Source organism: Physella acuta, unplaced genomic scaffold, assembly GCF_028476545.2.
Source record: "Physella acuta isolate Inbredline_101_S28 unplaced genomic scaffold, ASM2847654v3 ptg000402l, whole genome shotgun sequence".
NCBI classification, from domain to species: domain Eukaryota; kingdom Metazoa; phylum Mollusca; class Gastropoda; family Physidae; genus Physella; species Physella acuta.
This window is the reverse complement of record NW_026731921.1, coordinates 160,240-186,008: the sequence shown is the minus strand read 5'-3', so window position 1 is coordinate 186,008 and position 25,769 is coordinate 160,240. Positions and strand designations below refer to the sequence as shown.

Sequence of the window (25,769 nt, the reverse complement as noted above, 5' to 3'; positions counted from 1 at the left end):
CCATGATGAAGAAATTTATGACGTCACTCAAACGTGAGAATAGTCGTTACATTCACAAGTCCAGACAGACCAGAGTTTGTACCTGGTACTACAGATCCTTACCCTGGCCACATCAGCAAGGGAAGGTACTCTGTGATGGCAGGAACTGGCAGGGTGGAGGGCGTGACGAGGCACGGACAAGGGAAACAAAATTACAGAACCTGCCCGTGTCCGGAATGTGGCAACTCGACCAGGCCCAAAAAGTTGTGGTGGGACGTGTGGGTTGTGACTGTCACACATGTGGTGTTTGACAACAGAGAAGTTAGGCAGTCCACGTGTCGGTTGTGGTTTGATTGTAACGGGAGTCACGTGGTGACCTGCACGGGTGGAAGATATGGGAGTCAGTGACCCAGAACGATTGCTGCTGGGTGCATAACGTGACCCGTGAGTGACAGAGAACGATTGCTGTTGGGTGCATTACGTGACCCGTGACGTGAAGGTCGGCTCCAAGCAGGAGCAGAGGGTGGGGAGGTTCGACTTTCTTCACGAGAAAGTCAGGGATAAATATCACGGGTTTCGTGATCAGCAAAAACTGACCGTCATCGTGTCACATCCACACGGCTGTGCTAAACATGTTTCTATAGGGCAGTGGGTACACAGAGAAAACGTCTTGCATACAGAAGGTAATTGTACAAGGTACACGTACACAACGTGTACATGTCCAGGTAGCAGCGGAGCTATGGTGTACAGACTCGGGTGTGAGTGGACGTACCACCTGGGGTGTGAGTGGACGTACCACCTGGGGTGTGAGTGGACGTACCACCCCCACAGTGGGGCCAGGTCCCGAAGTTTGAATTACAACATAGAATTATCTGCTCCTGTGGATGGTACGTAAACAACATGGCGTCTTGTTCATAGCTAAACCAAATATTTTCTTACCAATAAAACAACCCGAAATGTTTATATATAAAATCTATCACACATAACGCGATGGACATGGTTAGGGCTTCTCCCTGACACACCGTTTGTATACAAGTATCAATTGACAGCATGGTAAACCTAGTAGTTTCTCGAATTTCGATCTAAAATAAAAGCGTTCTAAAAGTTTTTATTTGTTGTTTTTGTAAGTAAAAATGAACGAGATAAAGTTAATATCTGTAGACAAAATGTTTCACTCCTCAGGAGACGCTGTCTACCCGCACATAAACATACACCTTTAACTGCTGCGCAAGACTGACCGCTGGTTATTGCTGATGTCGGTACCTGATACACGTTAGAAGTTTAAGAAATTTCTTCTAGATATCTAAACACCTGATTTATCGGAGAGAACATTTATCAATAGTGAGTTATACTGGGAATACAATGTGCACTTTTAAAAAGCAACAACGAACATTTAAATTAAAAATTATTCTTCAGTTTACAAAATTCTATTTCTATATGTATGCTAAGAACATAATTAATTGTAGTTAAATCAATTAAGAGATTTGCGACTCATATTTCAAAATAAATTAGTTTTAGGCGAGAAAAATACATAAGAATATCTTGTACGAACAGATTTATTTTTATACAAGCTGACATCAATAGTGTGTTCAAATTAGCTTACGAAAAGAAAATAATTATAATAAAGTGCAGTTGGTGGGCATGTGATCAAACACCATGCAATCGCCCTTATCTATGGTAGGTGTTTGATTTGATTCCGTCACTTAGACCAGTGATTTTCTGCCACGTGGTGTTTCGTAAAGTTGCCACAAAGATTGTAAAAAAAAAAAAAAAAAAAAACAACGATCTATGGCAGTGGTCTACAACCTGCGGCTCATGAGCCGCATGCGGCTCTTTTGATGTCATGGTGCGGCTCTCGAGTTCATGCACAAATATTAATAGTTATATTATTTCATGTTCAAATCTCTTAAAAATGTACTATACAGAAAAACAACTTTAAAAAGGATTAAAACACTCATAAGAGAACAGTGAGAATAGGTGAAGTAGAGAGTACACGGACAGCTAATCGCCGCTTGGGCACCATACCCAGCCCCACAGCCGTGCTATAACCAGCACCGTAACGACTATTCCATGTTTGCTACTTTCAAAGTGCCGCCTTTTTCGAATGTCGTTAAATGGGGAATGTTATTTTTATACAGAATGCATTCCTCTACCTGTCAGTATGCATTAATTTGACCTGAGTGATGTAATATTTTAGTTATTAGCTTCCTACGGTTGAGCTATAAGGTAATGGACACTGTGTTCGTGTAGGCCGTAGGGTGAAAGATAAGCCATGTCAGAACCAAAAGACAGAAGTGACCGATACAGTAATCCAACCGATATCCAAGCCAGTTAGTCGGGGTTTGCCGTGTTGTGGCCTGCCTGACTATGAAAGACACCTACTGAACCAGTGGTGTCCGTAAAGAAAGAAAAATGATTGGCTTCTAATGTGGATTGGTATAGTCCTATAGATAGTCCTATATATGTGATTATTTATTTTTTAATAGCAGATCTAACTAAAACAGTTCTTGTGAGAAACATTGGTTTGTTTTCATTTGAAACAATAAGTTCATAGTTAACGCTATTTATTTCAAATCAAAAAACAAATTTATGTACCTAATCCTTATCAAATACCAAAATATTTTTAAAAATGTTAGTGGCTCTTTATAAACTGGGAAATTATGTAAATTGCAATTTTTGGCTCTTCCGTCTCAAAAAGTTGCCGACCCCTGATCTAGGGTGTGTTTTTGTTATGCGACTAGGTAAAGTAGAGAGTCACGATTTGTTTATTCAAAGCAAGAGATCTTCCCTTACAATTTTTACTTGAGCAAATAATGTATGTACACATCCTGAATGAAATTTTCCGAAAAATGTAGGCCATCTATACAAACCCTACAGCATGACTCAGGGCAATTATTCTGTTTCTCTACACTTTTCTAACCAGAGATAGAAGGAAACTGTTATGATAATTGAATTAATTTAGAAAATGGATAAGTTTAATACAACTAGTTTATAAAATATTTAATTAATGAAAATAAAACCGATGAAATTGGTATCATTTAGTGTTTGCTATTCTAACCGCAAGATGAAGTAAGCTAAAGAAAAAACTTTATTACATTGACCTAGCTACATAATGTTTGAGTGGTGTCCCAAAGACGATATCAAATGCTTTATGTGGATCTATAGCGCTTTTATATCTGAGCATAAGACAAGATCATTGTCCACACGACATACATGTTTAGATAATTTACATTGTTCATGTTAAGTTGGCTTCAACGCTTTTTCCCATCTACAATCATTGTTTTCTGATTTTGTTTGTTTTCATCACTTATAATTAGGCAACCAAATGAAAGGTTGTTCCAATGTATTATTGTAATGATTTTTAAAAAAGTGTTCGTTTTAAATGATTTATATCGGTTGTTTTTAAATTAATCACAACTCAACGTAGATAACTGAAAAGTACTACATGTTTAGTAATGATTTAATAGTTACCTCTCTTTCAGTTTGATTTTTTGTGTGGTTTTGCTTGCGATTGAATAATTGACCTCTTCGAGATGCTTTAAATACCAGCTGTTTGTTTCGTTATTTTAAAAAGTGAAGGTTTTAGTTGTCGCTTATTAATTTATTACTTGTGTACAAAGTTGATTGTTTCTCTTGATATTAATATGAAATATATAACCATTAACAGCTAGCCATATATTACTTCACGTAACAATTTAAACTTTATATTTCTTTTGAATAGAATCTCTTATTAAAATGTATAATGAACATAATTTAGACACAGCTGAATACTTGTCTGTTTATTAGTTTATTTTGACTGACTTTGTCAATTTAATCGAACGGATAGTTTAGAAAAGAGATGTCAGCGTATAGATAAGTATAAATCAACTAGAATACCTGCTGCGCGGCGATCTAATAGCAAATAATAATTTGAAAATAAATCACAAAATACTTTATCGAGTGCCTTACGCATGATTTGGAGCTGGGTGAAAAAAATAAAAGGAATGGTCGAGCGATTCGAAAGTCTGTGCAAGGAATTACAAGACAAATACAAAAGTCGCAGAAATATCGACCGTCTGACCGTTATAGTCTCTCATCCTCACGGTGGAGAGAAAAAAGTCACTCTTGGTCGCTGGGTACACAGACAGAACGTTCTGGTAGATTGGGCCATGTACACGTACACAAATTACACCTACCAGGGCAGTAGTGGGGCTCCCATCTACAAGCTGGGGTCTTGGTGGTCATTCCAGCACACACGCAGTGGGTCAAAGGTCGGGGGGGGGGGGGGTAAGCTACAGTGGGTCTAAGGTCGGGGGGGGTAAGCTAGAGTTGGGTTTGATGAAGACATGTAGTGGTCGGTTGTTTTAGTTTGCAATTGAAGTTTCTACTAAGTATCCCAAGAACATAACAGCAAAACGTTATTTTTAACACTAGGTGTCCATTGGGTATTTGTATCATTCGGGCAAGTGTCCATTGGGTATTTGTACCATTCGGGCAAGTGTCCATTGGGTATTTGTACCATTCGGGCAAGTGTCCATTGGGTATTTGTATCATTCGGGCAAGTGTCCATTGGGTATTTGTACCATTCGGGCAAGTGTCCATTGGGTATTTGTATCATTCGGGCAAGTGTCCATTGGGTATTTGTACCATTCGGGCAAGTGTCCATTGGGTATTTGTATCATTCGGGCAAGTGTCCATTGGGTATTTGTACCATTCGGGCAAGTGTCCATTGGGTATTTGTATCATTCGGGCAAGTGTCCATTGGGTATTTGTACCATTCGGGCAAGTGTCCATTGGGTATTTGTACCATTCGGGCAAGTGTCCATTGGGTATTTGTACCATTCGGGCAAGTGTCCATTGGGTATTTGTATCATTCGGGCAAGTGTCCATTGGGTATTTGTACCATTCGGGCAAGTGTCCATTCTGGAAAACGTCCGGCTCCCCCTCATTAACGGTACAAGACCCAAAGAACGACCCCGGTACAAGACCCAAAGAACGACCCCGGTACAAGACCCAAAGAACGACCCCGGTACAAGACCCAAAGAACGACCCCGGTACAAGACCCAAAGAACGACCCCGGTACAAGACCCAAAGAACGACCCCGGTACAAGACCCAAAGAACGACCCCGGTACAAGACCCAAAGAACGACCCCGGTACAAGACCCAAAGAACGACCCCGGTACAAGACCCAAAGAACGACCCCGGTACAAGACCCAAAGAACGATCCCGGTACAAGACCCAAAGAACGACCCCGGTACAAGACCCAAAGAACGACCCCGGTACAAGACCCAAAGAACGACCCCGGTACAAGACCCAAAGAACGATCCCGGTACAAGACCCAAAGAACGACCCGTGCTAAATTACTGTCTGTAGACGCGACTAGAGGCAAAAAAAATATTATTACGTTTTTGTTATTTGATTTCTATTATACTCTTTACTTATGTTCCTTATGCATTATTCTCAGTCTGATGTTTGCTGACTTGAAACAAATGATCTAAACACTAAAGAATGCAGTGCGCAACATGCGCAGATGTCTGCATATTTTCCATGTGTGCACCATTCGACACAATGGTTTTGTTACACACATAAAATGGCTGAGTCAGAAAATCAGTTCAGAAGGTAGGTCTACATGCAAACTTATTAGATCTAAATATTGACATTTTATCTCAATAAATTTTGGTATGAAAGGAAAGTTTGGTCGGCACTCTGACCAAGACTTTGGCCAGTCATCCCTAACAAGGTGATCGTCTGATCAAGACTTTGGCAAGTCATCCCTAATCATTTAGCGGACTGGCCAGACGATGGCTAAAATCGTGAAAAAGTTGTGACGATTCATTGGAATTGATGTTGGGCAACACGCATATTGGCCGGCCAATGCGTGGATTTGAATTTCGAGTTTAAACTTCTTCCCTCTTTTTTGAAAAAAAAAATCTTATTTTTCTTGATCTCAGTGTTAAAATTATATTATGCTTTAGCCTGTGTAAATTTGAAAACTTGTCATTACATTTGTATTCCGAGACCAAAATATATTCGCACAATTCTTTTCTTATCAGAAAAGTGAACGTAAAGGACAAACTGACACAAGAAAATGTTACAGATGAGTCACTACCTACTCTTGGAGATGAAAGTGATTATAAGAGCTCTCAAACAGAAGTAAGCAAATTGTAAATTAGTTATCTCAACTTACGTAACTTTACCGCTGTATTTCTATATTTCTATAGGGCTCAATTTTAGATATATTTGACTAACTATGTGCCGATATACTGTCACTGTGGCAGGAGGATCACAGAGAATGTAGGCGAGTGATTGAGATACAGAATCAAATTTTGAAAGACAACAAGCGTAAAGCAGAAATTGAGTTCCAAACATTTATGGACATGCACCGGATAACAGTGGGGGTTTGTTCGTTTTTTTTTTAATTAACGCCAGACATCACACATAATTATATGTTACGTTTGAACGGGGTTGACAAGCAAGGTTGTTATTACGAGATGGATCGTTAATTATCATTCACGTAATACCATGACTAACAACATTGATGTGTTACTCATGGTTGAAGAAACATTTGTAATTTATGGCTCATCGGACACTCACGCATCACCACCAGAAATCAGGGGAGGGGAAGGGTGGGGGGGGGGGGGTCGGGGTGTGTCGGGATTTGTCGAGCCTCAAGCGCTAAACACATGATTGAGTAGTATGCTATAATCAAGAGTCAATAGACTTGTGTAAGCTAAATTTAAGTGGTGATAGACATTGCATTGAAGTGAGAAGACCGGTCAACTAACATAACTTAATCTGGTCAGTTAATAGTTGTTCTTAGAATAGTACTTGGTGGATAGAATAATTAACATTTAAAAATCGAAATCGAGATTCTACCCCTCCCTGAGAAGAAGATGTAGTTTTCTTTTTTCTGACAAATTTTGAAAAACTTTCACTGACCGCTGACCGGAAAAAATACTTTACCCTCTTTCCTATTTCTTAAGAGGACGCATACTCATTTATTTTTAATTTGATTCCTCTATCTTTCTGTAGAAAGTACAAATGTACCACACTATCACACACAGCTTAATTGCTGTTCATTTGGTGCGCAATTTTTTTTTCTACGAGATTCTATTCTATTTAAAATATTAAATAATTTGAAAATTGATAATTTAAAATGGTCTATATCTAGACTAGACAGGAGTTGCCCTACTCGTTAGTGGTATCTAAACATATTCAAGAAAGTTTAGGGGAGATCACTCGCGCTTTTTTTCATTTGTTTTTCAAGTGTGAAATTGTTTTAATGACTTTAAAAATAATAATAATAAAGTTGTATAGTTTAATAATGTAATTATATTTTCATTTTGATACAAAATAGTCAAGAAAATGGGTAAAAAAGTTTTGATAGATACACACCAAAACATACACAGGTAAAATGAGCTATCTCTTCCGCTTTAATGTAGTGTTTTTATGACTCCAGAAGCTTCTAGATGTGACGGTTAAAGAATATGAAAAAAATAAAGAAATAGAGCGTCTTCAAAAAGAAAACAGAAACCTGACTAAACGACTAGAGAAAAAGGAGGAGCAAATGAACCAAGTATGTAGCCTTTTAAGACATGTTGTAATATGTACGATTTTTTTTGTGATCAATGTACCTATTTATGATGCCTTTTTAATTTGATAAGGCTTTACAAGCTAAAGAAGAGGCACATAGGCGTATCTTGGACGGCAACGAGAAGGAGTTGTTCAGTAAGTTGTTTCTCTACACTTTTCATATAAAAAAAGGCAAACCAATTAGTAACATTTTAAATTTACGTTTAGTTATTTATATAAATCTTGTATCTTTTGTTTCACATTGATCTTTTTGTGGAAATTTCAAAAGGCCTAAATCAAGAAAACAAAGAATTACAAGCATTATTAAAAGCAGTACATGGAGATCTTCTTGAAGCCAAAGATAAGTTAAATGAGACAGCTACGCGGATGGATGGAAAATTAAATCAGGTATACGCCAGTTTTTTTGTATTGTCTTCTTTGATATGTCTGCCAGTGTTTGTGATGTTTTTAAACTTTGCAATTAGTAATAATCGCGTGAAGCACCTTTAATATCTATATTTTATCAACATATATGTGTCAGTCTCGTCTACCTCCGTGACTGGTCATCTCTTATTTGTCGAGCCATATTTCATGCTCCTACCTGCTGGCCAATGGTTTCATTCTTCAAGTTTTTTTTTTCACCAGGCAAGCAAGAGCACAGACTTGGAGACATCAATTAGAGAGAATGACGAGATTATAAACTACAACCAAAACAACCTTACAACTGTCTGCCCATCCACCCTGTACAGCGAGTCAGGTCAGATTATAATAATTATATAATTGAGAGAGTTCAATGTCTCTCCTGTTCTGTCCAGTCTTTGTCTGTCTGTCTGTCTGTCTGTCCGTCCGTCCGTCCGTCCGTCCGTCCGTCTGTCTGTCTGTCTGTCTGTCTGTCTGTCTGCCTGTCTGTCAACCTGCCTGTCTGTCTGCCTGCCTGTCTGTCTGTCTGTCTGTCTGCAATAACTTTTAGCACACAAAAGTTATTATTATAAAACTTTAATCATTGGAAAAAACGTGTGTCATCTATCATTTCTTTTTAAACATTTTTCAGAAGACGTTTCTGACAGTTAAGGCGATACTTATTTTCAGTGGGAAATACTAATGTCATCGGTGCTAGGAGATTTTTGGGGGATTGTGAAAAGTTTGGGACAAAAAGACGAAGAATATGTTTCTGAGGAAGATCGATCAATTACAAGGGAGTACAGAAAACCGATTGAAACTGAACTTAATTTAACTTGCCATGATGTTCTAAATGCTGTTGACTACAATCTTATTCCAAAGTTGTGTAGTATTAAATGGCAGGAGATTACCATATAACTGAATTTGCCACTGGGAATGATAGAAAAGAAGCTTCTGAAAACAGTTTAGTTGACTACAAAGCTGCAAGCGACATTTCTATGACAGAGTTGGTCCCTACATATCCTATTCGTCTCGGTGTGGCACTCAACTTCTTAGTATTTTACTTCGAGATTTTGAATTCTCCTGATCGTTCTTGTCGGCTTGCCAAAGCAGCATTTGATGAAGCTATAAATAGTTGGTTTCAATTTGTCATCTTCATTTTGTTTACTTTGCATTCGTGAACAATTCATCTACACTTTTAAAAACTTTTCATAAATGTTTCTATTCATCCTTCATAGGATTCCTCCTTGAAATGAATGATTTTGTGCATGGATGTCATTAATATTATGTCTGTTGTATAAATAGTTGTAAAAATGTAAAGATTGGTGTCCTACACCAATAAAACAAGTTCACATTTCAAACCTAATTTGTTTTTTACAACCGAAGCAAAGGTTCAATGTTATGTATCCAGTGACAATTATTTGAAGCATAACTTGTGTAAACCACATTTCAATTCTTAACAATATAATTATAAACAAATATTTTAAAATCTAAATATTACCCTACTGGGTCTTTTGATTTTTCCAATTTCTGCAAGTTTAAAACTCATTCGTACTTACATTTAACTTCTAAATGCCTATTTAAAAAATGTTCAAGTCAGTATACAAAACAATACATTCATGTTTTAGTCACTATCCATGGTTACAAAGTCTTTAACTTTTAAGTGCAAGGAGGGTTAATCATAACCATTGGTTTCAATTGCATACGATTATTTGCATTTGATTATAAGTAATCACTTAAGTTATCATTATTAAATCTTCAATGCTCAGACTTGTAGCGTTAAACATAGTCTGCTGAAGTAGGATGAATTTCATTTCTAATAACTTTTTAATCAAACGTTGTTGTTTCATTAAAATTCATTTCTAATAACTTTTTAATCAAACGTTGTTGTTTCATTAAAGTTCATTTCTAATAACCTTTTAATCAAACTTTGTTGTTTAATTAAAGTTCATTTCTAATAACTTTTTATCAAGCTTTGTTGTTTAATTAAAGTTCATTTCTAATAACTTTTTAATCAAGCTTTGTTGTTTAATTAAAGTTCATTTCTAATAACTTTTTAATCAATCCTTGTTGTTTAATTAAAGTTCATTTCTAATAACTTTTTAATCAAGCTTTGTTTTTTAATTAGAGTTCATTTATATTAGCTTTTTTAATCAAACATGGTTGTTTAATTAAAGTTCATTTATATTAACTTTTTCTTCAAACTTTGTTGTTTGATTTAAAGTGGGTTAGGTGAATCTTAAGAATGTCTTTCACTGGTGAATTTCTCACAAAACCAGTCGAGCATCGCAGGTATACTTAGAATACAAAATGTAGGTGTCTTGTTAATGTTACTTTTATCTTCACACAATTATATTTAAGTTGAATTTAAAATGTGTACTGAGGTAAATACACTAATCTTAATTTATATTGACTTTATATAGTTTTAACACAAAATTTAAGGAAAATAAATTATTCTTAATTTGGCTTCAAGTTTTATATTTCATATGTTTCTACCTTGTATGCTACATGGAGGTGCGAGTTTCTTAACAAATGTTTTTGTCAGTATTTTATAATCATTGTTGAGTAAAGATGTAGGTCTTCAACTTATAAGTTTTGTCCTATCCGTATCATGTTTAGTAATGAGTGTAGTGTATTATGTGTTCAAATATGTTATTCACTACTTTCTGCGCAGACAATTCACAATAGGTGAGTTCGAATTTCAATACACCTGCACTGGCTGGCATATTTAATAATATGGCTATTCAACTAATTTTTTTTAACTTAAATAAATCTTTATTTTATATAGAATAATATACTATTATACTAAGCCTATAGTAATTAATAACCAGATTACCGTATTAATATAATATAATGTCCAGACAGATTATGCTATGCATTAGATTTTTATATCATTGAGTGCTATGTGTAAGGGATATTGACTATACAACCATGGATTAAAGTAATGCTAATTTATTTTAACAATTAATCAAACAGCAAGACTGTTAATGCTTCTGGACAATTTCTCACATGTTGATTAAGACCATTACTATTAATGCTTGAAACTGTTACTATCCTGTTTATTGGTCGGCTCGCGACATTCACGACTTTTTATTGTTTATAATAAATAATCGAACTACGTAAACCTCGACTGCATAATTACTTCAATAAAGTGGGCCAAGCAGTTTATTGGTATGATGACAAGAGTATCAGAATATATTTTTCATGCGTCTGCCTTTTAAACAACTTTTTAAGACCAGCTTGAAAAGGGGTATTAGACCAGCAATGCTACTGGCTATTTACCTTTACCTTTGGTTGGCTACGAGGATAATAATGTACTGAAATAATTTAGTCGGAGAAGTAGTAGATTTCCTTTATAAACCGACTTCCAGTGCAGCTTAAGACTTCTGATAATGAAAGGCTGAATAAATGTTAGAAGCATCCTGAGCTCCCAGTTATAACAGGCCTTAATGTTGTAAATAAGTTGAACTACAAGGTTTAAATTTAAAAAAAAAGAAAGAAAAAAGAAATAATCGCAAACTATTGTGCACAGTTTAAATATTTGTCAGTTGACTATTTTGGGGTAGGGGAAAGTGTTTAGACGAAAACGTTTTGATAATTAACTTACTAATGAACGTATTTTAACATCCATAATAGAACAAACAATTCAATATTTACAAAACATAATTTTACATTGAAATCATTTTAAAGATTTTTTCTTTTTGATTTTTACGTACGATTTTATAGATAACTAGAATACCCGTCATCCGTTGGATAACTGTGGGTTTCGGGGGTCATCCATCAAAAAACATCACGTCTGTCACTCAGAGGCATAGCGACCCTTCCCGGCGCCCGGGGACAAAGTTTTCGATTTGAACCCCCCCCCCCCCCTCAAACTTTTGATGTGCACCCCCCCCCACTCAAACTTTCGATTTGAACCCCCCTCAACCTATCAATTTATTTTTCCAAACCATTTTGGCGCCCCAACATATGTCCCCCCCCTTCCCCCCTCCACCTCCCCACCCCCCGCCTCCCCTTCCCCCCCCCCCGCCTCCCCTCCCCACCCCCCGCCTCCCCTCCCCTACCGTCCCCCCCCCCCTCCTCGGTACGCTACTGCAGTGTCACTTATCGTCACAAAAAACAGACCCCACATTCAAATATATGTTTTTTATCTTTTAAAAACACCGAAAACACCGATTTCGGACTATCCCTTTATAAACTGACGTCACAGGTGACCTACTCAACTCTACTTCACCTGCCCAGTGTCCTGCCAAGTCTCAGACAACATGTTTTTATCGTTTAAAAAACAATTCCAGCCGAGCATGTATCTGACCACACTATCCTTTCATATGCTTAGGACAAAGAAACAGATGAACTCTACTTCACCTGCCCTGTATCTTGCCAAGTTCAGATAGGCAACGTTATCATTCACATCTAAAAAAAAAAATTGAAAAAAAAAATTTCATTGACATATTGGTCTAGAACCCGTGCCTCCTGCATGAGAGCTGACTACGCTACCATTTTAGCTATTTACTCGTGACGTCACAAGTGAATTTTTATACTATACTATGTGTCTCCTTATGCAACTTGATTTACGCGTATAGATTCTAGATCTAGATCTAAAAATAAGTCTAGTAGTACTAACTTTCAAATTAAATTTTAACTTAAATAAGCCAAACAAAGATTTATATAAAATAATTAAGGCCTGAAATAGATTCTATATGTAGAATTTACATTGAATCTAGTGACCTACATCTAGGCTAGATCTAGATCTAGATCTAGATCTAGGCTAGATTCATAAATTTCCTTCGATAGCTGATCTTTAGATCTAGAGAAATTTATCGTAAAACTAAATGAAAAAGACAGTTGAAAATTGATATAAGTGTTGGAACGTAATAAATACAGCAAACGGACGTATTGTTTAAGTTATAGCCGGCAGAAAATTAGCTTTGTAACGCGTGAAACTTTTGAATGGGCCACAAAGTCTATGATGGGGTCCGCCATTTTTATTGTACCAAAAATGTAAACACATCAAGGGACGTCACTATCCCCACAAAGTTTATTCAAAGTATTAACATTTTTAAAAAAATACGGTTAATTTAACTATGAATAAATCAATAAATTAATTAACGTCTTTAAATAAATTTGTGATTAACAGTCTGTCTTAAAACAAAAATTATTCTCTACCTACATACTATTTTACAGCTTTCCAGATAGAGTGGAACATATCACAATAGTCAATCAGGCAAACAAACAAATAAATATTCAAACATGTAAACAAACTTGACTTTTAGTAGTATACTAGAATACCCGTCATCCGTTGGATAACTGTGGGTTTCGGGGGTCATCCATCAAAAAACATCACGTCTGTCACTCAGAGGCATAGCGACCCTTCCCGGCGCCCGGGGACAAAGTTTTCGATTTGAACCCCCCCCCCCCCTCAAACTTTTGATGTGCACCCCCCCCACTCAAACTTTCGATTTGAACCCCCCTCAACCTATCAATTTATTTTTCCAAACCATTTTGGCGCCCCAACATATGTCCCCCCCCCCCTTCCCCCCTCCACCTCCCCACCCCCCCCTTCCCCCCCCCCCCCCCCGCCTCCCCTCCCCACCCCCCGCCTCCCCTCCCCACCCCCCGCCTCCCCTCCCCACCCCCCGCCTCCCCTCCCCTACCGTCCCCCCCCCCCTCCTCGGTACGCTACTGCAGTGTCACTTATCGTCACAAAAAACAGACCCCACATTCAAATATATGTTTTTTATCTTTTAAAAACACCGAAAACACCGATTTCGGACTATCCCTTCATAAACTGACGTCACAGGTGACCTACTCAACTCTACTTCACCTGCCCAGTGTCCTGCCAAGTCTCAGACAACATGTTTTTATCGTTTAAAAAACAATTCCAGCCGAGCATGTATCTGACCACACTATCCTTTCATATGCTTAGGACAAAGAAACAGATGAACTCTACTTCACCTGCCCTGTATCTTGCCAAGTTCAGATAGGCAACGTTATCATTCAAATCTAAAAAAAAAAATTGAAAAAAAAAATTTCATTGACATATTGGTCTAGAACCCGTGCCTCCTGCATGAGAGCTGACTACGCTACCATTTTAGCTATTTACTCGTGACGTCACAAGTGAATTTTTATACTATACTATGTGTCTCCTTATGCAACTTGATTTACGCGTATAGATTCTAGATCTAGATCTAAAAATAAGTCTAGTAGTACTAACTTTCAAATTAAATTTTATCTTAAATAAGCCAAACAAAGATTTATATAAAATAATTAAGGCCTGAAATAGATTCTAGATGTAGAATTTACATTGAATCTAGTGACCTACATCTAGGCTAGATCTAGATCTAGAATTCTAGGCTAGATTCATAAATTTCCTTCGATAGCTGATCTTTAGATCTAGAGAAATTTATCGTAAAACTAAATGAAAAAGACAGTTGAAAATTGATATAAGTGTTGGAACGTAATAAATACAGCAAACGGACGTATTGTTAAAGTTATGACCGACAGAAAATTAGATTTAGAACGCGTTAAACTTTTGAATGGGAACACAATTTTCTTCAATAGACGCCGCCATTTTATTGTACTAAAGAGTAAACAAAAACCTGTGACGTCACTATTCCCACAAAGTTTAGTCAAGGTTTTAACATTTTAAAAAAAAATGGGTTATTCTGCCTAGGAATAAATCAATAAATTAATTAACGTCTTTAAATAAATTTGTGATCAACAGTCTGTCTGCATTAAAAAATTATTCTCTACCTGCATACCATTTTACAGCTTTCCAGATAGAGTCGAACATATCACAATTTTCGATCAGGCAAACAAATAAATATTCAAACATGTAAACAAACTTGACTTTTAGTAGTATATAGATATAGATATAATAACCACAGAAAATATACTCTTAGCAACACAAGGATTTAGACTATAACAATGTTTTTCCAAATCTTTATCACTGAGGGAAAAAAAGATTCACGTAGGAACTAGTTAAACGCTTTACGGCCTGTCGACCCCAGCTTCCACCTTTTATTTCATTCTGCCTGTCCTACCATAGGCATTAAGGCTGGACCATTTGCAAGGCAGCAGTTGTTTGATTTGGGTGTTAATTCTTGTCCCCATGTAACTTAAGGTTGGACCATTTGCAAGGCAGCAGTTGTTTGATTTCGGTGTTAATTCTTGTCCCTATATAACTTAAGGTTGGACCATTTGCAAGGCAGCAGTTTTTTGATTTCGGTGTTAATTCTTGTCCCTATATAACTTAGTTGGACCATTTGCAAGGCAGCGGTTGTTTGATTTCGGTGTTAATTCTTGTCCCTATATAACTTAAGGTTGGACCATTTGCAAGGCAGCAGTTTTTTGATTTCGGTGTTAATTCTTGTCCCTATATAACTTAGTTGGACCATTTGCAAGGCAGCGGTTGTTTAATTTTGGTGTTAATTCTTGTCCCTATATAACTTAAGGTTGGACCATTTGCAAGGCAGCGGTTGTTTAATTTTGGTGTTAATTCTTGTCCCTATATAACTTAAGGTTGGACCATTTGCAAGGCAGCGGTTGTTTAATTTTGGTGTTAATTCTTGTCCCTATATAACTTAAGGTTGGACCATTTGCAAGGCAGCAGTTGTTTGATTTTGGTGTTAATTCTTGTCCCCATGTAACGAGCCTCATCAGCAAAGGGCAGCAACTACCAGACAGTCCCCTGGTTTGTCATGGAACCGATACTATACCGATACTATACTGCTCACTTCAAAAACATTGGGGTGATTTGAAAGTGGATTTAATACAGCGCTTTTAAATGGTCTAAATATTCGTTTTAAAATACGTCTTGCACTAGGGACCTTGCACTAGGGACCTTGCACTAGGGACCTTGCACTAGGGACCTTGCACTAGGGACCTTGCACTAGGGACCTTGCACTATGAACTTTGCATTAGGGACCTTGCACTAAGGACCTTGCACTAGGGACCTTGAGCTAGGGACCTTGCACTACGGATCTTGCACTAGGGATTCAGTACACATTTAAACAACCCGATTCTTGAAAACAATCCACACGTCTAAAAAATAGACGAAATGAAAATGGTTCATCAAACCCTTATAACATGTTTTGCCAGTCTGGTGTGTCGCAGTAGACCCCAGCAATGTGAAACGAATACGCTTGCATTTACATACTGGAATTCAAGTCATTAAATATGCTAAAAACAAAATAAACAAAGTCTTACACATTGCACATACGACTTTATTAGATGTTATAAGAATTATATGAGTGATTTAAATAGCGTCATGTTTATTTACGTTTTAGATGTATATGAGACCGCTAAACCAAACTACATGATGGTATTTAGATCGTTTGAATCTTCCAGTCAGCATCATTCCGGAATCTAAAAATGAGATGATATAAAACATTGTAGTCCAAACAGTTAAACAACAAAACTAGGTATAAATGCATGATGTATTATTTAATTATCTAAGAAAAATAAAGTGAAAGTGAATCTTTTCAACTTTGCCGCTCATTCTTATAAAACGTTGGTACTTTCGGTGCAATCTGCATATAGAACAACATAATTCTCCAGACTATTGGAGAAAACACGTCGACTTAATAAGTTCATTTTTGAAAATACGATTTTAAAGTTATGAAATTTTGAAACATTTTGAGAAATTGGAAATAGTTATATACTCCTTCTGGTTACATGAAACTGCTCAAAGGTGAAAGTAATCTACGTACAGAAGTTCATTTGTAGCAGAAATTCCGTCTCTCTTTAAAAAGCGGCACAAAGTAGAATGAAATACAAATTCCGTTTACAGAAAATTCAACAAAGATGATAAATCTAAATCATCCCTCAACCCTTTTAGGGTTGTTGTGGCACCGCAGAGTGGTGTGTCTAGAGTTGAATCCCATGGCGCCGCCCCCCCCCCCCCCTCTCCAGGCCTGACCACAGCCGGATGTCTCCATCTAGGTGGCTCGCCTAGGTCACGATCACGTGACTGTTAAAGTTTTATCTAGTAATTTATGCGCCCTGGGCGGTGACCTTAACGTGAAGGTCATACGATGCCGTGTTAGCATCAGTTGTTTGAGTTTTCTTTCAGATATGAGCAGTTGTTCCCCATAATTGGGGATCGTCTGCCCGGTGTTTGAACTCGGGACTTTCCGGTACAGCAATAATGTGCTACACCAACCCGACCATGCCGAAATGATAGATACAGGAGTATACTATCTTATATATATATATATATATATATATATATATATATATATATATATATATATATATATATATATATATATATATATATATTACTGAAACAGTACTCTATATTTTCCAAACCGAAAATTGTGTACAGCACCATATTTCCGGATATCAAAGGTCACTAATCAATTAAAAGAGTATTGGAAGTACAAGATCATCTACTTATATATGCCATTTATACAGTACTTGCCTTATTGTTTTCTTAATTAAATAGAGTACCATTAGTGGTTAAAAGATATTGTTCGAAACTTGAAAGAAACCTAATATGTTTATACAAAGTGTTGTTGTCCCCCCCCCCCCCGATAATTTCAAGTGCCCCCGGAGAAAAAAGTCTGGAAGCAACACAACGTGATCGTGTTTGTAAAACTTAGACGTACAAACACACGCTCTCGCAAGCACTCACACCTTCACCCAGCCTACCCAGCACAGAAACACGCACACACACAGAGACAAACATACCTACCAGATCTCAAATCGAAGTTTTTCCCATTTAATGCCTAGTCCTATGCTTCTTTCTTTTCTTCAGGCTGTTGACCACTGAAAATAGAAGGGAAAACTTAGTTTAAAAAAACAATGTCTTTAAAGACATTAAGCTCTGAGATCATCTACATTATAATATGTGATATGCTGTGTGTTTTTTCAGTCCTCTAGGAGCCTAGTGGAGCACACGCCAACAAGGCATCTGTGTCTTATCGTTTCTCCAATCTATATAATCTATTTAACAATTTCACTATTCTATATGTCTTTTTTTCTGTCTGTCAAGAGCACTTAAGAGAAAATACAGGCAGAATGACTTCACGTGAAACAGAGAGCAAAATATCAAGATTAAACAAAACTTATGAAGTTTAAACACCGGAGAAACACAAACATAGAATAATGTTATGTAATGAAGTCCTAGCCTCTAACACGTGCGTTCGAAATAAAAAGACACCACACACTACCCATGAAATAAAGGGTGTAATTTATAACAAAAAGAAAAACCAATGATGTTTCTCAATACGACCCCACACCCCTCACACCCCTCACACCCCCTACCTGTGAAACCAAGGTGCGTCCCAGAGTAACAAACAAATATCAACTTACGGGTGAAAAAGAGCAGGGCAGCTGTAGCAACCAGACCGAAAAGCAGCTCATCGCGGTAGTTGTCAGCTTCTCTGTTTGTAGAGAATGTATGTTTGCAGTTTACAAAGATGGATAAGCTGTGAGTGAGTGTGTGTTCGTGTGTGTTTGTGTGCGAGCAAAAGTGCGTGCGACAGTGCGTGTGCGTGTCGAAGCTTAGCACGTAGGTAGGTGGGTATAAAGAGGACGTTAATTACACTAATTACACTAATACCTACCTAATAAATAAACCAAACTTACTTGTGGCCATCGTCTGAAGATTCCTCACACGTGCAGGGTTCCGTCGCATTTTCTCTAGGTCTATAAATAGAGAAGATATGTTTTGAAATTTATATATCGATAATTAGATTAACTTTCTAACCTGATAATCTATGAGACACGTGAAGAAGTTCATTTATTCAGTGAGCTCGCCATATGACGTGTTCAGCACTATGCCCAGCCACTTTTATTTTCCCTAACGTTAGTTAGGTACCCATCAAAACTCAGGAACGTTCTACTACCATGAACCCGGATTTGAACTAGAAACAATCGGGATAGCAGTCTCGCCCTCTACCGCTATGCCACTCCGTCCCATATTTACTGATGGATTGATAAACTAAATAAACTAGACCAGTGTTGGTACCAGGTTAGTTATCGCCTTAGGCAGAACTTATTCAAATTTATTCAAACTTATTAAAACGGCCCCTTTTACACACATACATTAAAATAGTAAATATGTAAAAGAAAAAATTAAAGTGTCATATTAATTATTCATTGCATAGGCCATAACGTTAAAAGTAAATTGCAAAATGAAAATTAAATTTTTCGCGCCATCTTCCTCGCTAAAGTTTCTAATAGTTCCTTCAATTCCAGTGTCGATTGCTAATCACATTCTCTTGAAATGGTTGCTAAGGCAACACATTTGTGACATAGTTTAACGCACCTGTTTCAATTTATTTCAATTTTGAAAGAAACTAAGTTATCCATTAGCCACGAAGATTTAACAGTATTCTCGAGAAAACAACGACCTTTGGTACACTATCTTGCAACTTGTGTTGTGCTATATAGAGCAGCACTTCTGATGTTGACATTGAGCGACTACTTAATGCTCTTTGCAAAGATCATCCGCATCAATAACTTATTAGTTTTATGCGTTAACGAAGTTTCAAAATATTTGCAGTCAGTAAGTACATTCGCAGGTGTGTTTTTGCTGATATTGGATGTAGCATAAAAATAGTATGCTGTTCTAAGTGTTGGAATCTGTTTTCGATAGACTGTACAGCCTGTTCAAGACAGGGTAGTAGAATTCTACTTTCAGTGTTTAGGATTCTGTGGTGCCTCGTCTTGAACTTCATCCTCAAACTGCCGCATATGTCTCCTTCTTCTACATTCTACGGACTCAAATTTCGCATCAGTAAAAAATACAACTTACTTTTCATCATCAGACTCGACATCAGGCTGCGCAGTGACGTTCATGTGTGGCCTGTAAGAAAGTACAGATGTTTTCTATTGAAATAATAGTTTCTATCGACAGATAAACAGATTCAATAACTTAGACAAGAGGAAGGCAGATCAGTCTGCAGGCCGTTGCATAGAAAGACATATTTATCTTTAGTCCAGTGAAACCTACAGAAGTAAGAACTTACTCAAGACAGCATTTCTCTTTGTAGCTGCCACAGCATCCGTAGGGACAGTCAATGAGGCTGTACGTGTACAGGAAGGTGTTAAATGAGATGTTATATCCATCAAACTGACAACTAGCTAGTTTTTTCCAGGCAACACAGTGTTCAGCCCGGACACCTAAAGACAAACATTCAAGAATTCATTAGTTTCATGTAACTTTTCATGACCTTTTCGCATAATACTCACACAATTAGTGTTTGCCCATCAACCACCAATTTTAGCTAAAGTAATTTTTAATAATGCAATATAAATGTTCAACAGATTCAATATAATTAATTAATATAATGTTTTAATTAATTAAAATTTTCAATTTGTTTTATTGTAGGCAGTAGCGTAGCGAGGAGGGGGGGGGGGGGGGGGCGGGGGGGACATATGTCCTCCGGGCGCCGACCTTAGGGGGCGCCAAAATGGGTTGGAAAAAAAAATTGAAAGGTTGAGGGGGGTGCAAATCGAATGTTTGATGGGGGGTGCAAATGGAAATCTGGAGGGGGGGGGGGTGCAAATCAAAAGTTTGACCGGGGGTGCAAATGAAAATCTCGAGGGGAGGGGTGCAAATCGAATGTTTGAGGGGGAGTGCAAATCGAAATCTCGAGAGGGGGGGTACAAATCGAAAGTGTCCCCGGGCTCCGTGAAGGGTCGCTACGCCTCTGATTGTAGGGGAGTACTTTTAACGAAATAACTTTTATATACAAATTTTTTAGTTCACATTTATTTAGATCTATCATCCATTTTTTTCTTCTTTTTCTACCGCATTGGCTACTGTATTGGGGGCCTTAAAGATTATTTCTTTACCTTTATCTTTGTATTAATCCGTACACAGTTTTTTGAGAATTATTAATGAGATAAATGGTTATTTGAATTTTAAAAATCCTATAGAATTTTGCTGTTAGTTAAATGGGTTAGTTAAATTTGGTTTCATTTAATAAATCAAAAAAGTCAATTTATGAATAATTAATTGCTTTACTTAAGGGATACAATTGAACTAAAGCAAGAGTTTTAGTGAATTAATCTGCATTATATATATATATATATATATATATATACATATGGAAAATGCAGTAAAGTAATAGCCTTTGTTTATATCGATATAGCTTTTGATTTCCTGGTTTAGGTAAACCTAAACGAATTAAAAAGGGATTACTATAATTTTGCTTTATAACAGATTTGCACCATGTTGTAAAATGCTCGATCGACCAACCGTCCAACTGACCAACCGTCCAACCGACCAACCGTCCAACCGACCAACCGACCAACCGTCCAACCGACCGACCGTCCAACCGACCGACTGCTCCAGAGACAGACAGATCCAGGTTAGTTTAGAGTTTAAAAAAAAATTACCTCAAATAGCAACAATTCTAGAATTGACCCCTCTTAAAAAAACTTACAGTCATTGAGTCATTTCGTCATATATATATATATATATATATATATATATATATATATATATATATATATATATATATATATATATATATATATATAATTTATATATATGTAATTTTTTAATATATATATATATGTATAATTTATATATATACATGTAATTTTTAAAAATATGTATATATATATGTATATATGTATATATATATATATATATATATATATATATAATTTATATATAAATGTAATATGCAAGTTATATATATATGCAATTTATATATATAAAATTTATATATATAGGGCCTATATATATATATATATATATATATATATATATATATATATATATATATATATATATATATATATATATATATAAATTGACTTTTTTGATTTATTATCAATTATCGATCTTTACTTACCCGACACCTGCAACAACATCACCATGACGAAAAGCCACACTTTCTTCCAAGGTCCACGACAAGGGGTCATGTGATCAGGCCCATCATACACATCCATCTTTTTGTTCTCCTCTGCCTGTCCGGCTACCTGGACATCAACGACGGCCTGGTCGAGCTCGGCCTCTTCCTGGGTGGTCAATGTCAAGGCCGTAACCTCTGGCTGCTTCTGGACATCATTTATAACCAGGATTCGATCGGCCTCATCGTGTAGAGGTAGTAGCACGGCCGTCACCTTTGACCCTAGGGTTAGTAGCACGGCTGTCACCTTTGACCCCAGGCCGTTGATAATGCTTAGATATGGGCAGGGCCATTTCTTCTGTTTGAGAACAAGGCTAAGAAATTCCTGACGAGATGAATGAAGGCATTGTCTCATATACGCTGGAGACCCACGGAGATTTTTGGGTAGAGAAGGTTCAAGACGGTCACAGAGCTCCATAGGACGACGAGATAAAGACTTCTGGCAATGGAGGTCCAGCTTCTTGAGCAGCCAAATGGAGAGAGCATCAGAAACGTAGCTAGAGAAAATGTGACGAGCTGTGACCTTTGACCTGATCAGTATGACCTGCAAATACATGTCTTAGTGTTGGTCGTTGATGTTCTTTGTAAACAGCATTAATATCTTTGTAAACATGCATTAAATAATAGCTATAGGCTACCAAACGGAATAATTTTATAAACAACCAATTCATGTGTGATTTAAACATGTCTAATATTATAATTGAACTCGTCGGTTACCTTGGATGCGTTTCCTGACAAAATCAACTGCTTTAAAACTTGCCAGACGGTGTAGACAAGCTTGGGACTGCACGCTACGAACTTCATGCCTGTGGACATGGGAGAAATTGTGGTCGAGATACACAACCATAAATACTTGTATGTACCAATATAGTTTCATACAAACGTGTATGTACAAACACAGAAACATTTTCAACACAACTTCCACTCACCTGAGCTGTCTCTCAAAAAGAGCCACGTTGTCGTGCCATTATCCAGTATGACGTCTGCGCTACCTGTCAGGTGAGTCAGGTGGGCTACCGTGTCCTGGCTAGAGTCCTCATGGATAGAAGCTTTGGCGGAGTTGGGATACATCGCTAGGGTGGCTGATATCAAATCCTTTCAAACAATGAAGCAGGGGAGATAATGATAATACATAAATTTTTAATTTTTTAATAACATGAGTTTTGTATCTGATAGAAGGGTATAATTTTACCTGTAAGTAAAAAAAAAATTATTTCAAATTTTGAGTAATTTCCGTGTACCCGAAGTAGTTCTTCGTGCTATTTCCGATTTCTCCAAAAAAAATGCATATGAATTTATAAAGTACTAATATTCGGCATTATTATTTACACATAATTTTCTGTTTACTTGATGCGCAATTCTTTGTTCTAGTACATTATATTCTATTTAAAAAAAAAAACTTAAACTAATTAAAAATTGATTACAAATCATGTCTATATCCCGAGTTGCCATCTCCCGAAGCTTTATATAAGTTTTGATCACTACAGCTTGATTGAAATTGATAATATAATGCAGGATCAATTTTAATATTTACGCAAATGTATTATTGTATATTAAGTACATACTGAATTTATTGTAACGACATTATTTTATAACAACCTTAGAGGCTAAATGTACATCTTCACGTGTTGTTATTTAACCACTTACTTCTGAGTACATAATATACTTACTTATTTGTTGTAAACTGTAGAACAGATGGAACACGTCCAGAGGTGAATTTTTTTCCCTGTTTCGACAATTGTGCCAAACAGTGCACCTCTTGTAAAGGTAGTCTTCTCCGTACAGTGCGCACTGCAGTGTTTTGTACTCACATCATTAGTTTCAGGTCAGTACACACCAACACACCACAAAAACACATCACAGAACCTCATCAACGTCACACCAACACCACATCAAAACCACACCAACCATAGTGCTGACCACATTATTCCTTCATATGCCGAGGTAACAGAAACAGGTGAACTCTACTTCACTTGCCATATGGACCATCTGGTTCATAAGAAAACTTGTATTAAAGTGAAAAGTGTGTCATCACACTTTTGAGCTCCCCCCACCTCGCCCCTTTCCAAACATCATCACAAAAATGTTGAGATACCCAACCCTGTTAATGTTGGTCATCCATAACACCTAAGTCAGTAGTTTAGGTCATTAGGTTGGTCATCCATGAGACCTAAGTCAGTAGTTTAGGTCATTAGGTTGGTCATCCATGACACCTAAGTCAGTAGTTTAAGTCATTAGGTTGGTCATGACACCTAAGTCAGTAGTTTAGGTCATTAGGTTGGTCATCCATGACACCTAAGTCAGTAGTTTAGGTCATTAGGTTGGTCATCCATGACACCTAAGTCAGTAGTTTAAGTCATTAGGTTGGTCATCCATGAGACCTAAGTCAGTAGTTTAGGTCATTAGGTTGGTCATCCATGACACCTAAGTCAGTAGTTTAGGTCATTAGGTTGGTCATCCATGACACCTAAGTCAGTAGTTTAGGTCATTAGGTTGGTCATCCATGACACCTAAGTCAGTAGTTTAGGTCATTAGGTTGGTCATGACACCTAAGTCAGTAGTTTAGGTCATTAGGTTGGTCATCCATGACACCTAAGTCAGTAGTTTAGGTCATTAGGTTGGTCATCCATGACACCTAAGTCAGTAGTTTAAGTCATTAGGTTGGTCATCCATGACACCTAAGTCAGTAGTTTAGGTCATTAGGTTGGTCATCCATGACACCTAAGTCAGTAGTTTAGGTCATTAGGTTGGTCATCCATGACACCTAAGTCAGTAGTTTAGGTCATTAGGTTGGTCATCCATGACACCTGAGTCAGTAGTTTAAGTCATTAGGTTGGTCATCCATGACACCTAAGTCAGTAGTTTAAGTCATTAGGTTGGTCATCCATGACACCTAAGTCAGTAGTTTAGGTCATTAGGTTGGTCATCCATGACACCTAAGTCAGTAGTTTAAGTCATTAGGTTGGTCATCCATGACACCTAAGTCAGTAGTTTAGGTCATTAGGTTGGTCATCCATGACACCTAAGTCAGTAGTTTAGGTCATTAGGTTGGTCAGCCGTGACACCTAAGTCAGTAGTTTAGGTCATTAGGTTGGTCATCCATGACACCTAAGTCATTAGGTTGGTCATCCATGACACCTAAGTCAGTAGTTTAGGTCATTAGGTTGGTCATCCATGACACCTAAGTCAGCAGTTTAGGCCATTAGGTTGGTCATGAGACCTAAGTCAGTAGTTTAGGTCATTAGGTTGGTCATCCATGACACCTTAGTCAGTAGTTTAGGTCATTAGGTTGGTCATCCATGAGACCTAAGTCAGTAGTTTAGGTCATTAGGTTGGTCATCCATGACACCTATGACAGTAGTTTAGGTCATTAGGTTGGTCATCCATGACACCTGAGTCAGTAGTTTAGGTCATTAGGTTGGTCATCCATGACACCTAAGTCAGTAGTTTAGGTCATTAGGTTGGTCATCCATGACACCTAAGTCAGTAGTTTAGGTCATTAGGTTGGTCATCCATGAAACCTAAGTCAGTAGTTTAGGTCATTAGGTTGGTCATCCATGACACCTAAGTCAGTAGTTTAGGTCATTAGGTTGGTCAGCCGTGACACCTAAGTCAGTAGTTTAGGTCATTAGGTTGGTCATCCATGACACCTAAGTCAGTAGTTTAGGCCATTAGGTTGGTCATGAGACCTAAGTCAGTAGTTTAGGTCATTAGGTTGGTCATCCATGACACCTTAGTCAGTAGTTTAGGTCATTAGGTTGGTCATCCATGAGACCTAAGTCAGTAGTTTAGGTCATTAGGTTGGTCATCCATGACACCTATGACAGTAGTTTAGGTCATTAGGTTGGTCATCCATGACACCTAAGTCAGTAGTTTAGGTCATTAGGTTGGTCATGAGACCTAAGTCAGTAGTTTAGGTCATTAGGTTGGTCATCCATGACACCTGAGTCAGTAGTTTAGGTCATT

General features: G+C 37.3%; 2 protein-coding genes across 3 annotated transcripts; one reads left to right on the top strand and one right to left on the bottom strand.

Annotated features, from left to right (window-relative positions):
* Nucleotides 1-5,538: 5,538 nt before the first annotated feature.
* Nucleotides 5,539-9,698, top strand: LOC131942357 (myocardial zonula adherens protein). 2 transcript variants are annotated; one of them, XM_059302189.1, is made up of 8 exons: nt 5,539-5,577; nt 6,012-6,111; nt 6,237-6,356; nt 7,418-7,534; nt 7,623-7,686; nt 7,820-7,938; nt 8,176-8,287; nt 8,582-9,698. In XM_059302189.1, exons 1-8 carry the CDS (start codon nt 5,549-5,551, stop codon nt 8,599-8,601), a joined length of 681 nt encoding a protein of 226 aa, XP_059158172.1. In that variant the 5' UTR covers nt 5,539-5,548; the 3' UTR covers nt 8,602-9,698. The 2 variants fall into 2 exon arrangements, with proteins under 2 accessions (XP_059158172.1, XP_059158173.1); XM_059302190.1 differs by lacking the exon at nt 6,237-6,356.
* Nucleotides 9,699-16,148: 6,450 nt separating this feature from the next.
* LOC131942364 (uncharacterized) lies at nt 16,149-23,520 on the bottom strand. The gene is made up of 10 exons (XM_059302200.1): nt 23,474-23,520; nt 22,733-22,898; nt 22,521-22,609; nt 21,747-22,347; nt 19,908-20,061; nt 19,694-19,744; nt 18,523-18,582; nt 18,247-18,317; nt 17,627-17,700; nt 16,149-16,296 (listed from the first exon to the last, which is right to left on the bottom strand). Exons 2-9 carry the CDS (start codon nt 22,872-22,874, stop codon nt 17,654-17,656), a joined length of 1,215 nt encoding a protein of 404 aa, XP_059158183.1. The 5' UTR covers nt 22,875-22,898; nt 23,474-23,520; the 3' UTR covers nt 16,149-16,296; nt 17,627-17,653.
* Nucleotides 23,521-25,769: the final 2,249 nt, after the last annotated feature.

Excerpts from the sequence above, each read along its gene's own strand:
- LOC131942357 (XM_059302189.1), top strand. The coding sequence starts at position 5,549 with ATGGCTGAGTCAGAAAATCAGTTCAGAAG. Across the intron at positions 7,535-7,622 it reads AGGAGGAGCAAATGAACCAA|GCTTTACAAGCTAAAGAAGA; the intron begins GTATGTAGCCTT and ends TAATTTGATAAG. Across the intron at positions 7,939-8,175 it reads TGGATGGAAAATTAAATCAG|GCAAGCAAGAGCACAGACTT; the intron begins GTATACGCCAGT and ends TTTTTTCACCAG.
- LOC131942364 (XM_059302200.1), bottom strand. The coding sequence starts at position 22,874 with ATGTATCCCAACTCCGCCAAAGCTTCTATCCATGAGGACTCTAGCCAG. Across the intron at positions 18,318-18,522 it reads TCTTCAGACGATGGCCACAA|AGAAGCTGACAACTACCGCG; the intron begins GTAAGTTTGGTT and ends CTCTACAAACAG. Across the intron at positions 17,701-18,246 it reads TGCCCTGCTCTTTTTCACCC|TGGTCAACAGCCTGAAGAAA; the intron begins GTAAGTTGATAT and ends TTCTATTTTCAG.